At 40.9% G+C, this 12745-nt stretch overlaps 1 protein-coding gene across 3 annotated transcripts in view; it reads right to left on the bottom strand.

Annotated features, from left to right (window-relative positions):
* Positions 1-12745, bottom strand: part of SACK1B (scaffolding CK1 anchoring protein B) — a 75709-nt gene that overhangs the window by 12815 nt on the left and 50149 nt on the right. For all 3 annotated transcript variants that reach the window (XM_084826834.1, XM_084826833.1, XM_084826835.1), the window contains one exon: positions 12174-12338. In XM_084826834.1, the coding sequence (XP_084682960.1) occupies positions 12174-12338 (165 nt within the window). The remainder of the gene's footprint in view (positions 1-12173; positions 12339-12745) is intronic.

Here is a 12745-nt window from a genome sequence, read left to right as displayed (position 1 = left end):
GATGATACTCAAAATATGAAGTATAATTTTCCTTGCATTTATTAGAATTAGAAGAGCAAAAAGTGGGACCTATAATAAAATATTGCAGTATGGAGTGCTCCTGTTCATTGTTCCAGTCAGTCAGCCATGCCCCCCTCCACGATACTCCATTCCATTCCCACCCAGTTTTCAATTTTATCATCCTTAACAGTCAGTCAGCATTCTGCAGCCAATGACTATGTTCAGTCCTCCTTGGGCAGTTTGGGGGTGGCAGTTTGCCCCTTGAGTGTTTTTCCTTAAGTTTTTTGTACTTTGGTAAACCTTTGGGTTCCCCTGAGTCTGCTTTGTCTCCTAGTGTGAATGGGCAGTGCTGTTTTGCCTACATGAGCAGACAAAATAGAGGGAATGATATGGAGGGATTTGAATCGCTAGGGAGGGAGAAAAGAAAAAAAGAAAAAAAGAACCATGAAAAAAGATAAGTGGACATCATATCAAGAGTGTGTGTTAGGATGGTCTAGCTTACTTATTGTACTCTCCTATGTAGTGCAATCCTATGCATATTTATTCAGGAGTAAATCCATCATGGCCAATGAGGTACATTCCCTTGTAGGACTGTTTAGGATTGTTGCCTTCATCTCTTGCGAAAATGCAAACAATTTTTTACATTCTGTTGATATCAAGGTTATGAACTGCCAAGGCTCAGCATTTTCAAAAGTGTGATCAATGACCCTTCTGTGGGGGAAGGGGCTGAAATAGTTCTGGAGGGGTATAAGGGTCAGCTTAGGAGGAAAAGAAAGCCACATGATGTATAAGATCTGCACAGGTATCTCTCACTTTTAGGGGCTTGGAAGAAATGCAGGTTGCTTACCTGTAACTGTAGTTCTTCGAGTGGTCATCTGTGCATTCACACATATGGGGCTCTGTGCCTGCACCAAGTCTCATTCGGGAAGCTTCTATAGCCGAGGAACGTTTTGACAGGAACCCTCCCCCACCGTCCACTGCACATGTCTAGGGAGTTCCCGCCTGTTCCCTCCGTTCCTTGAGACTGCCTAATGATGCCTCGAACCCGAAGGAAACCAATCACGCTGCGGTACCAACAATGAATTCAACATTGACACTGAAGCAGGGATGGTGGAAGGGTTGTGCGGTAAGCAACCTGCATTCCTTCTTCATGGTCTCTGTGCATCACACATATGGGGAGATTAACAAGCTCACTTAACGGTGGTGGGTAGGTGTCTTATGCCAAGACTGAAGACAGAACGGCTCACCCAACCACACAGTTGGAATGTGCTTTGACATCGAGTTTGTTGTGCTTCACAAACGTCGATGGTTTCGACCAAGTCACTGCCCTGCATAAGTCCGACAGTGGTAAGCCGTTTGCAAAGGCTGTCGACGTGGCTACTTCTCAAGTAGAGTGTGCTCCGACATACAACGGGCGCTCCAACCCAGATAACTCATAAGCCAGCCCAATGGTTTGCACAATCCATGAAGGTAACCTTTGGGAGGAGACAGGACAGCCCTTCTTGGAGCCCCTATAGCAAACAAAAAGGCGCTGCACAGAATGGAATGGTGCTGTCCTGGATTTATAAAAAGCCAATGCTCTTCTGACATCGAGAGTGTGCAATGTCCTCTCCAGGGCAGAAAGAGGGTCTGGGAAGAAAGCTGGTAATGAGATGGTTTGGTTGACGTGGAAATCAGAGACCACTTTCGGAAGAAAGTCAATGTCCAGTCTCAAGTCAACCTTGTCCTTATGGAAGATCATGTAGGGATGATCCACTCGCAAGGCACAGATTTCACATACACATCAAGAGGACATGATAGCAACCAAGAAGGCAACTTTCCATGTTAACAGGCACAGGTCTGTTGTGGCCAGTGGCTCAAAGGGCTTTGAGAGAAGGGCATGGAGGACAACAGGGAGACTCAATTGTGGGACCAAAGTTCGAACTGGAGGAGTCAAGTTCTTTAGACCCTGCAGGAACTGACAAGCAGTTGTTGTTGTTCAGTCGTTCAGTCGAGTCCAACTCTTCGTGACCCCATGGACCACAGCACGCCAGGCCTTCCTGTCCTCCGCTCTCTCCCGGAGCGTGCTCAAGTCCATATTCATTGCATCAGTGATGCTATCTAGCCATCTCATCCTCTGCCATCCCCTTCTCCTTTTGCCTTCAGTCTTTCCCAGCATCAGGGTCTTTTCCAGAGAGTTTTCTCTTCGCATTAGGTGGCCAAAATATTTGAGCTTCAGCTTCAGTATCTGTCCTTCCAATGAACACTCAGGGTTGATTTCCTTTAGGATTGACTGATTTGACCTCCTTGCAGTCCAGGGGACTTCTAAGAGTCTTCTCCAGCACCATAGTTCGAAAGCATCAATTCTTTGGTGCTCAGCCTTCCTTATAGTCCAGCTCTCACAGCCATACGTTACTCCTGGGAAAACCATAGCTTTGATTAGACGGACCTTTGTCGGCAAGGTGATGTCTCTGCTTCTTACTATGCTGTCTAGGTTTGCCATAGCTTTCCTCCCAAGGAGCAAGCGTCTTTTAATTTCATGGCTACAGTCACCGTCTGCGGTGATCTTGGAGCCCAAGAAAGTAAAATCTGTCACTGCTTCCATTTCTTCCCCTTCCATATGCCAGGAAGTGATGGGGCCAGATGCCATGTTCTTAGTTTTTTTAATGTTGAGTTTCAAACCAGCTTTTGCACTCTCCACTTTCACCCTCAACAAGAGGCTCTTTAGATCCTCTTTGCTTTCTGCCATTAGGGTGGTATCATCTGCGTATCTGAGGTTGTTGATAATTCTCCTGGCAATCTTAATTCTGACCTGTGATTCATCCAACCCGGCATTTCTCATGATGTACTCTGCATATAAGTTAAATAAGCAGGGTGACAATATGCAGCCTTGTCATACTCCATTCCCAATTTTGAACCACTCAGTTGTTCCATGTCTGGTTCTTACTGTTGCTTCTTGACCCTCGTACAGGTTTCTCAGGAGACAGGTAAGGTGGTCTGGTACTCCCATCTCTTTCAGAATTTGCCAGTTTGTTGTGATCCACACAATCAAAGGCTTTAGCGTAGTCAATGAAGCAAAAATAGATGTTTTTCTGGAATTCTCTTGCTTTCTCCATGATCCAGCGAAAGTTGGCGATTTGATCTCTAGTTCCTCTGCCTCTTCGAAACCCAGCTTGTACTTCTGGTAGTTCTCGGTTCGCATACTGCTGAAGCCTAGCTTGTAGGATTTTAAGCATAACCTTGCTGGCATGTGAAATGAGCACAATTGTACGGTAGTTTGAACACTCATTGGCGTTGCCCTTCTTTGGAATTGGAATGTAAACTGACCTTTTCCAGTCTTGTGGCCACTGCTGAGTGTTCCAAATTTGTTGGCATATTGAGTGCAGCACTTTAACAGCATCATGTTTTAGGATTTTAAATAGCTCAGCTGGAATACTGTCATCTCCGCTAGCTTTGTTGTTAGTAATGCTTCCTGATGCCCACTTGACTTCACTCTCGAGGATGTCCGGCTCAAGTTCAGTGACTGCACTCTCATGGCTATCAGAGACATTAAGAACTTTCCTGTATAGTTCCTCTGTGTATTCTTTCCACCTCTTCTTAATCTCATCTGCTTCTGTTAGGTCCCTGCCTTCTTTGTCCTTTATCATGCCCGTCTTTGCACAAAATGTTCCCTTGAGTTCTCCGATTTTCTTGAAGAGATCTCTAGTCTTTCCCATTCTGTTGTTTTCCTCCATTTCTTTGCATTGTTCATTTAAGAAGGCCTTCTTGTCTCTCCTTGCTATTCTCTGGAACTCTGCATTCAGTTGGATATATCTTCCCCTTTCTCGCTTGCTTTTCACTTCCCTTCTTTCCACAGCTACTTGTAAAGCCCCATCAGACAGCCACTTGGCTTTCTTGCATTTCTTTTTCTTTGAGATGGATTGAGTTGCTGCCTCCTGAACAATGTTACGGACCTCCATCCATAGTTCCTCGGGCACTCTGTCTACCAGGTCTAATCCCTGAAATCTATTCCTCACCTCCACTGTATATTCATAGGGGATATGATTTAGGTCATACTGAACCGTTTAGTGGTTTTCCCTACATTCTTCAATTTAAGCCGAAATTTTGCAAGAAGCAGCTCATGATCTCAGCCACAGTCAGCTCCAGGTCTTGTTTTTACTGACTGTATGGAGCTTCTCCATCTTTGGCTGCAAAGGACATAATCAATCTGATTTTGATATTGACCATCTGGTGATGTCCATGTGTAGAGTCGCCTCTTGTGCTATTGGAAAAGAGTGTTTGGTATGATCAGCGTGCTCTCTTGGCAAAACTCTATTAGCCTTTGTCCTGCTTCATTTTGTACACCAAGGCCATGCTTGCCTGTTATCCCGGTTATTTCTTGACTTCCTACTTTAGCATTCCAATCCCGTATGATGAAGAGGACATCTTCTTTTGGTGTTAGTTCTAGAAGGTGTTGTAGGTCTTCATAGAACCGATCAACCTCAGCTTCTTCGGCCTCAGTGGTTGGGGCATAGACTTGAATTACTGTGATGTTGAATGGTTTGCCTTGGATTCGTACTGAGATCATTCTATCGTTTTTGAGATTGCACCCCAGTACTGCTTTTCCCACCCTTTTGTTGACTATGAGTGCTTCTCCATTTCTTCTAAGGGATTCTTGCCCACAGTAGTAGATATGATGGTCACCTGAATTAAATTCGCCCATGCTTGTCCATTTAAGTTCGCTGATTCCCAAGATGTCGATGTTCAATCTTGCCATCTCATGTTTGACCACCTCCAGCTTACCTTGATTCATTGATCTGACATTCCAGGTTCCTAAACAATATTGTTCTTTACAGCATCGGATTTTCTGGTGAGTAAAAAGGGAGAAGCCCTGAGGTGGCCCTCTGAAAGAAGAAAGAGCCGCCATATAAACTCATATGGACAAAAGTTTTAAACCTTTTTGAAACAAGCTATACAGAAAGAAAAGAACATTCTCAACTGATGCATGAAAGGGATCAAATGCATGATGATTTGCAAAATCCATGGAGGAAGACCATTTCGCAGCATAGGACTGACAGGTCTCCTAGCAGCATCCAGGATTGCCTGAACCCTGGGTGGAACTCGTGGAAAAATATTTATTGTTGAATCCTCCAAGCCGCTAACTTCAGAGTGTCGAGATCGGGGTGACAAATCTTGCCTCGGTCCTGAAAAATTAGGTGTGGAACCTGCAGAAGGTGCCAGAACTGTCGTCATGACAGACACAGTAGAATCGGAAACCATGGCTGTCTCGGCTACGAGGGCACAATAAGAATGCAGGAGACGGAATGCATCCGTCTTTCGCATGCTCTCTTCTGGAGAGAAGAAGAAATGGCAGGAGCAGATAAAAAATTTCCCCTCGCTAGTTTATCTGGAACCATCGCCCAAAGATGATCGGCCAATCCCCGCTCTTGTGCAGAAGTGAGGGCACACGACATTCACTGGGGTCGCGAACAGGTCTGTTGAGAGACAGCCGCAGTTCAGAAAGTGACAATCCAGAATGGAAGCCGACATCTGCCACTCATGAGGTGACTGGTACGCCTGACTTAGGGCATCTGCCAAAACATTGTCTTGACCCACAATGTGAAGGGCACTAAAAAAAAAAGCCCTGTTCAATTGTCCATTGCAAAGTGTCTAGGGTGAGGTTCACAAACCTGGAAGAATGCATCCAGCCTTCCTTCCAGATGTACCACAAGACTATTGTACTGTTGGTCAGGATTCGTACATGTTGACGTAGAAGGTAAGGTTCGAAAGCTGGCATCGCTTTGCAGACCGCAAGAAACTGTAGGACGTTTATGTGGCACTTCCTTTCTTCCACAGACCAAAGGTCCTGGGTCTCCAATGGACCGCAATGTGCTCCCCACCCAGAGAGAGATGCATCCATTGTCAAAATTCTTGTAGGAGGTGGTTGGACGAAAAGCATGCCTCACTTCAAGTTGTATGGATACATCCACCAAAGAAGGGACATCAACACATTGTCCAGAATCGTGAGTTGACAACGTCGAGCATCTGAGGTGGAATTGAAGTTTCAGAGTAGCTAGTTTTGTAGCAGTCGCATCCAAAGTCTTGCCCACCGAACAACCACAACTGCAGCTGCCATATGACCCAGCAAGATCTGAATGGTGCAAGAAGTAACCTGTCTTTGAAGAAAAACAGACTCCGTGAGAGTAACCAGCTGATGCCATCAGATTTGAAGAAGGAAAGCGCACACAACTGTTGAATCCAGTAGCGGTCCTATAAACTGAAGACACTGAGTAGGTTCCAAAATTGATTTTTCTGTGTTGACATAAAGGCTCAGCACACCCAGCAGGTTCAGAACAATCCCGATGGCACAGTAAAGATCCCTTTTGGAGTCCGGCACAAGGAGCCAGTCATCCAGATAAGGACAATCTTCAATGCCCTGTAATCTCAGATATGTGCACACGACCACCATACATTTCGTTAAAACTTTCTGGGCGGTCACCAGACCGAAGGGCAGGACCCGGAATTGGAACATGTCAGTGCCGATGATGAAACATAGGTCCTGATTGTGGGTGTCCACAATTGCTATGTGAAAATACACGTCCTTCAGGTCTATGGCAGCAAACCAACCATTCTTTCAAAGAAGGGAAAGAATCGTAGCCAACATGATCATTCTGAACCTTCTGAGAGTGATGAACCTGTTTAGGTCCCTTAGGTCCATAATGGGATGGAGGCCTCCATCCCGTTTTGGTACTGTGAAATACCGAGAAAAAAAGCCGTCTTCCAGCTGGAATGGAAGGAAGAATTTTTTTGGGGGGGGGATGACGACGAGATGGGGGAGACAACGAAGACACAAAACACAAAAAACACAAGTCCTCAGCAGCAGCAAAGGGGAATAAATCGCTACAATTCTCTTTCTTAACAGAGAGGGAGCTCTGAAGAAAACTATCCACTATGGTGGTTGAAAGAGAACTGAGGGAAAGGGCGGGAACCCCCTGGACATGCACAGTGGACGGTGGGGGAGGGTTCCCGTCAAAATGTTCCTCACCTATAGAAGCTTCCCAAATGAGACTCAGTGCAGGTGCAGAGCCCCATATGTGTGATGCACAGAGACCACAAAGAAGAACAAGTATGTTTACAAGTATGTTTGCTTTTATAGAGCCTGAAAGCACTGGCTTACCAGAACTAACTTTGCTAACAACTCTGCTTTATTTGGGGTAGGAGGGGTGTCCTGCTTTGTTGTGCCTCTTGGATGTCCATTTTTGTTTAACATCTTAATATGCATATATAGAATCGCACCAATTATCCAAGGCTCACTAATATCTAGGCCTGACTAATGTAATGCTTTGTATGCTGGGTTGTCTTTGAAGACTGTTGAGAAACTGTAGTTTGTTCAAGATCAAACTATACGTTACATTAAAGGCCTAACGTGTAACTGCTCCTTTTATTTACTCACAAGTGTTCAGTGCTCCAGACTGGATTAGGACAGGGGCAGGCAGCTGCATCCTACCCATTTAACATAATATATTGTTTGGTCCTCAGAATATAGCTGCTAGGCTACTGAGTAGGACTGGTTGTTGGGCATATAACTCATGGGTGCATAAAGAATATCACCAGCTGCCAAGCTGCTACCAGACAAAATTCAAAATGCTTGCCTTTAAAACCCTACATGGCTTGTGACCCATATACCTGAAGGACCACTTGCTCCCATCATGACAGCCAGACTGTGTATGAGGTCATCTTTGGAGGCTGTCCTCCAGGAGCCCCCATCATTGGAGGTAAAACCAGAGAGAAAGCACCTTCTCAGTGGTAGTGCCCCTGCTATGGAATTCCTTTCCCAGAGAAATTTGTCTCATGCCAACATTTTGTTGCCTGACTTGCAGAACACAGGGCTCATAGTAGGAGAGGTAGTTTTTATGTACATCAAAGGCCATGAAGGGATTTAAAAGATGAGCACCAGACCTCATAGGTTTGCTCAGCAAGCACCCCAATGCTCGCAGAACTATCTGCATGCTGAGACAGTGCTCAAAATAGGATATGAATTACCTTCTGTGTGACTCAGCTGATAACCTTTTCAGATTAAAACTCTGAGCAAACTTTAAAAATAATTTAAACCACTGAACTTTTGATAACTGGCACAAACTGGAATGTTCTCTTTAGGAATGTTTGATAGACATTTTTCTTTTTGAAAAGTGTAACACAGGATCAGTATGACTTACTTGAAGGTAGATGTTCTTAGGATGGATTGCAATAGTGAGTAGTAAGAGGATATGGGACAATTTGAAATATGAAGGCTGCCATCCTAAGCACATTTACTTGGGAGTAAGCATCATTGATCTCAGTGGGATTTAAGTTTGAGTAAACATTTTTAAATTTGTACTTCATGACTCCCAATCTTATGTACATTTTCTTCAGTTAAGCCCCATTGATACAGAGGATCAGATTGCAATCTTTTAAATAGAAGAAAATGTTGAAAATGAATTGCAGATACAATTGCTTAGAAAACATGATTTCCACTGGCAATCTGTTCATTTGAACCATACAAATCCCTTGTGCTTAATAGCTCAATATCTCCACGTGAGGCTGCCTCCATTAGGCAACAGTAACTAACACACATACAAAGCCATGCTACTACCTGTCAAAAATGTTTTCTTCAACGTACTACACCCAGCCACCATTTTCCCAAATCACACGCAAGTGCATTCACAGGTTTGCCTCCAATTGTGTCAGTCCACTAGTGCAAATGACAGTGCACTAGTGGAAACCAACTTCCAAACTATGCACAAGGGGAGAATCAAACTAAAGTTCCAGTTGTGCAAACAATATCCTAGTAGTCGCATTGCACAAAATTCTTTGTGATCTTTACTGCGTCCTCAAATAAAGTTCAAGAGAAAAATTACAGGGTCCAGAGGAATTTCATAACATAAAATCTTTCTTATAGTAACTTCCCTTCTTGTCCAGTATTTTTGAGCTAAGGAACATTTCCATCACAGATTAAATTAAACTCCTGTTTTGAATTTACACTTCCAACAAACAGGGGAGTATTTTTTATATAAATATTGGTATTAAATATCATCTTATCAATATTTATAATAATTTTTTCTCAGTGTCATGTTCAAAGAGAAATTATTATTTTTCCTCCAAATATTTCCTCAAATTTCCGATGAGATGTTTTTGCCTATATTCTGTGCCCATTTGATTATATAATCATTTAGCTGATCAGGCTCAGTATCATAGTATAGAAATAATTTATTAAGTTTTGACAGTAAATATTTGTCCTTCAGAATTATTTGTTCAAATTCTATTAGGTCTCTTAAATACTGGTTTTCACTTATTCAGTCAAGATCTCATTTTAAGTGTTCAAACCAGGGTGAATCCCATTTACTCTTTCTTTAACTTCCGCTTATGAAAATATCTGATTTTGAGATAATAGGTCTTTGTAATGAAAACAGGTTTTTGTTTTGTTTTGTTTCCAAATTCTAGAACTTTGTTTACTATTTAATTCCAGATCTTCATTACTGAACTTTATGGAAATATTCATTCCCCTTGAATGATCCAATTCCCTCCATTGTTTCCTGGTTAGCAGCAAACCAGTGTACTGTTACATAAAAACTGCCAGAATGACCATTTGCAATTCTCCTTTGTAGGCAAACTATCATTTGCACAAAGCATAGCTTGCCTGGATTGGATGTAACAGCCAAGTATGGCTTGCTGCTAACCTGGAAGTAAGGGAGGGGACTGGACTGTGTGGAAGAAGGAAAGAGGGAGGAAATGGAACAAAACTTGTTCATACAGTGCCAAATCACGGTTTGCCATTACAACTAAATTAAGAGTCAAGCTGCAATTACTATCTGTTATTTATTTATTGCATTTTTATCCCACCCTTCCTCCTGTTCATACATACTTGTGAATACACCCTATTGAATGCAGCAGAATTTACATCTGAGAAAACATGATCAGAACTGGGCTACAAGGGTTAGAAGAAAATTGAAATGAGTAGGTGCAAACCACAATAGCAAACATCCCACAAGTTTAATGGAGCAACCTAGTTCTAGATTATTATGGGTGTTTTATAAATTCCTGTGTTGTTTCTTGTATTTTATTCTTTTAAATATTTGTATTGTATTTTATATTTTTAACTCTTTGTATGGTATTTTAGTATTTTAACTTTGTGATCCGCCCAGAGAACATTAGTTATTCAGTGGATTAAAAATATAATAAATAAAATAAATAAGAATGCTGTTTTTGCCATCTTTCATTGCCGATCTGAACCAAAAGGAACCAATAATATGATAAACAAAGAATTCTGGAGAATGCATTTTTGTATGCTTTCCAGTCCCTGGAGAAATATGTCTCTTTAATATCACTCTTTTCATGTTCAAAATCTGTATACTGTAGAAAAAATAATAATCAAAACCAAAGAATAGAAGATGAAATAATAGAAAAATAGATGATGAAATCTTCCTATGCTGAAAACTTCTCCTTTTATATTTAAACAGTTTCAGAAACAACATACATACAAGAATACAAATGGGGTTTTCCCCCCAATGGTGGCTTTGCATTAGTGGAAAGCACTTCTGCAGGCACAAGTCGGGTTGTCTGATTTCATTGTTCCTCCCTTCCTAACTGCTACTCTCAGTGTAAGGAGCAAGTGGGGTTTTTGGGAGGAGGGCTGAAGTGGGTGGATAGGTCGGTGAAAATTGTGTGCCCTGATTTGTACAAGTTTTCCACTAAGGCAAATCCATCATTGGATACAACCCATATAATTCATGTTCCCATACTGGTATATTTCTAGAGGGTAATATCTTGAAATTCCTGTTAGCTTGAATAAATTTTTGAAGGCAACATTTTGGAGAGAGATCAGTGTTTTCCAGCATAGCAGAACTATTGCAGAAAGCAATTTCAGAAACAAGTATACAAGTGTTACTAGTCCAAAAATATTTTTACCAGACCACTAGTCTACATAGTTTTATTTATTTAGATTTATAGCCTGCCATACCCTAAAAACGGACAGTAGGTAACAATAGCAGAAATCTGGCAAACAGCCTAAGGTTATTATCCCATGAAATTTCCCCAGCCTATCCTACCTTAGATCTAACTCCAAAATGCATTTGTGGCTCAAAGAAGAAAAACAAAATGAAATGAAACTGTGCAATGCAATCTTATGTTTCCTATACAGATGTAAGGATAAGTCTGTTTAGATCATATAGGATTGCAAACATATACCTTGATCCTATCTATACTTACTTAGAAGGAAATCCAATTATTTTAATGGAATTTACTCCCAAGTAATTGGGCAAAGGATTGCAGCCTTATCTAAACAATCCTAAACACCCTTACTGGGGATTAAAGCCCCACTGGATCTGGTTTGTACATAACACTCTAGGTTGTCATGAACGATCCAGTGTGCTAGTTCATGCTACTCATTCGCTCCTACTTCGCTCTTCTTGCCAGCAGGAGCGACTGAGCTGCAAGAACTAGCACACCGGCTTTTTCACAGCAACCCAGGGTTTTAAAAAACCTGGGTTGTCATTATGTGCAAACTGGGCCACTAGTATGACTTACTTCCAAGTAAACATGCATAGGACTTTGCTATTAGTAAAGCTTCCTTGCCTTGTCAGTGTGACTGTGAAGGCACATGCTAAAGGCAATAGCTAAGTATTTGCAAGCTTGGAAGACAGTTTTCCTTATGCTCATTGCTAGATATTCATATTCCATTGCTGTTTCACTATTAACAAAATCCATATTATTTTTGTATAAAATGCTGATCTGTTCCTTATGTATCTGTTGATTTATTTATTCAACACTGAATATGAATTGAAATGAATTAAGCTAATTCATAAGCTGTTGATCAGTTTAATAACTGATATAGTATATAACCTAGTTCTAGGTTATTATGGCTATTTTATCGATTTCTCTGCTGTTTATTGTTCTGCATTATATTGTATTTTATTACTTTAAATATTTGTATTGCATTTTATATTTTTAACTGTTTGTAATCTGCCCAGAGAACATCAGCTTTTGGGCAAATTAGAAATGTAGTAAAGAAAGAAAATTAATATATTTTATTAAACTTGAAACTATGAATGTTATGGTATTCTGTTAACTTGTATATATGTGTACAAACAATAATATATCTTTTAAAAATAATATCCATCTATTAATATGGAGCATATGAACATTCAATATTTACCCATCTTGTTGAACAAATTACTTACCCTGAGCCTTTGGACTTGACAGCCCTGTTTCTCTGTCATTTTAAAAAAATGGCTGAAGTTAGACTCATCTAGCAGAAGATATACTGAAATTCCCCTAGTGGATGCTTCTACAATTTCTTTGAAAATATCCACATCTGTAAATGTATCCATAACTATGGCAATAACCTGCATAACAAAAAAATGAAGGTGTTATACCATTATATATTGGTGATAACTATTATACATTATTATAGAATTTGAAATCTAAACCCAACACATAATGTTGCTAATGCTCATAAAATATCGATATTTATTTATATTTATATAAATATTTCTAGGCTGCTTTTTAGGACATAGTCCTTACAAGGCAGTTCATGTAAAAACATAAAATACAACTAACAACAAAAAAAATTAGAGAGCATCACAAAAAACATCTAACTCATAGCTCAACAACTAACACATCTAATAAATAAAAATGCCAACTCTTCCAGTGACTCATTTATTTTAAGTCTGCAGAGATCAAAGACCTAACTCATGAAAAAACAGCCAGAAGTAGATGAATTCTGAAAACACATTTAAACACTGGCTGAGTT

This window comes from Heloderma suspectum, chromosome 1 (genome assembly GCF_057233095.1).
Source record: "Heloderma suspectum isolate Gila_16-S chromosome 1, 16-S_ref, whole genome shotgun sequence".
Lineage (NCBI taxonomy): Eukaryota > Metazoa > Chordata > Lepidosauria > Squamata > Helodermatidae > Heloderma > Heloderma suspectum.
The sequence above is the reverse complement of the archived record's forward strand: the minus strand, read 5'-3'. Positions and strand labels throughout refer to the sequence as shown.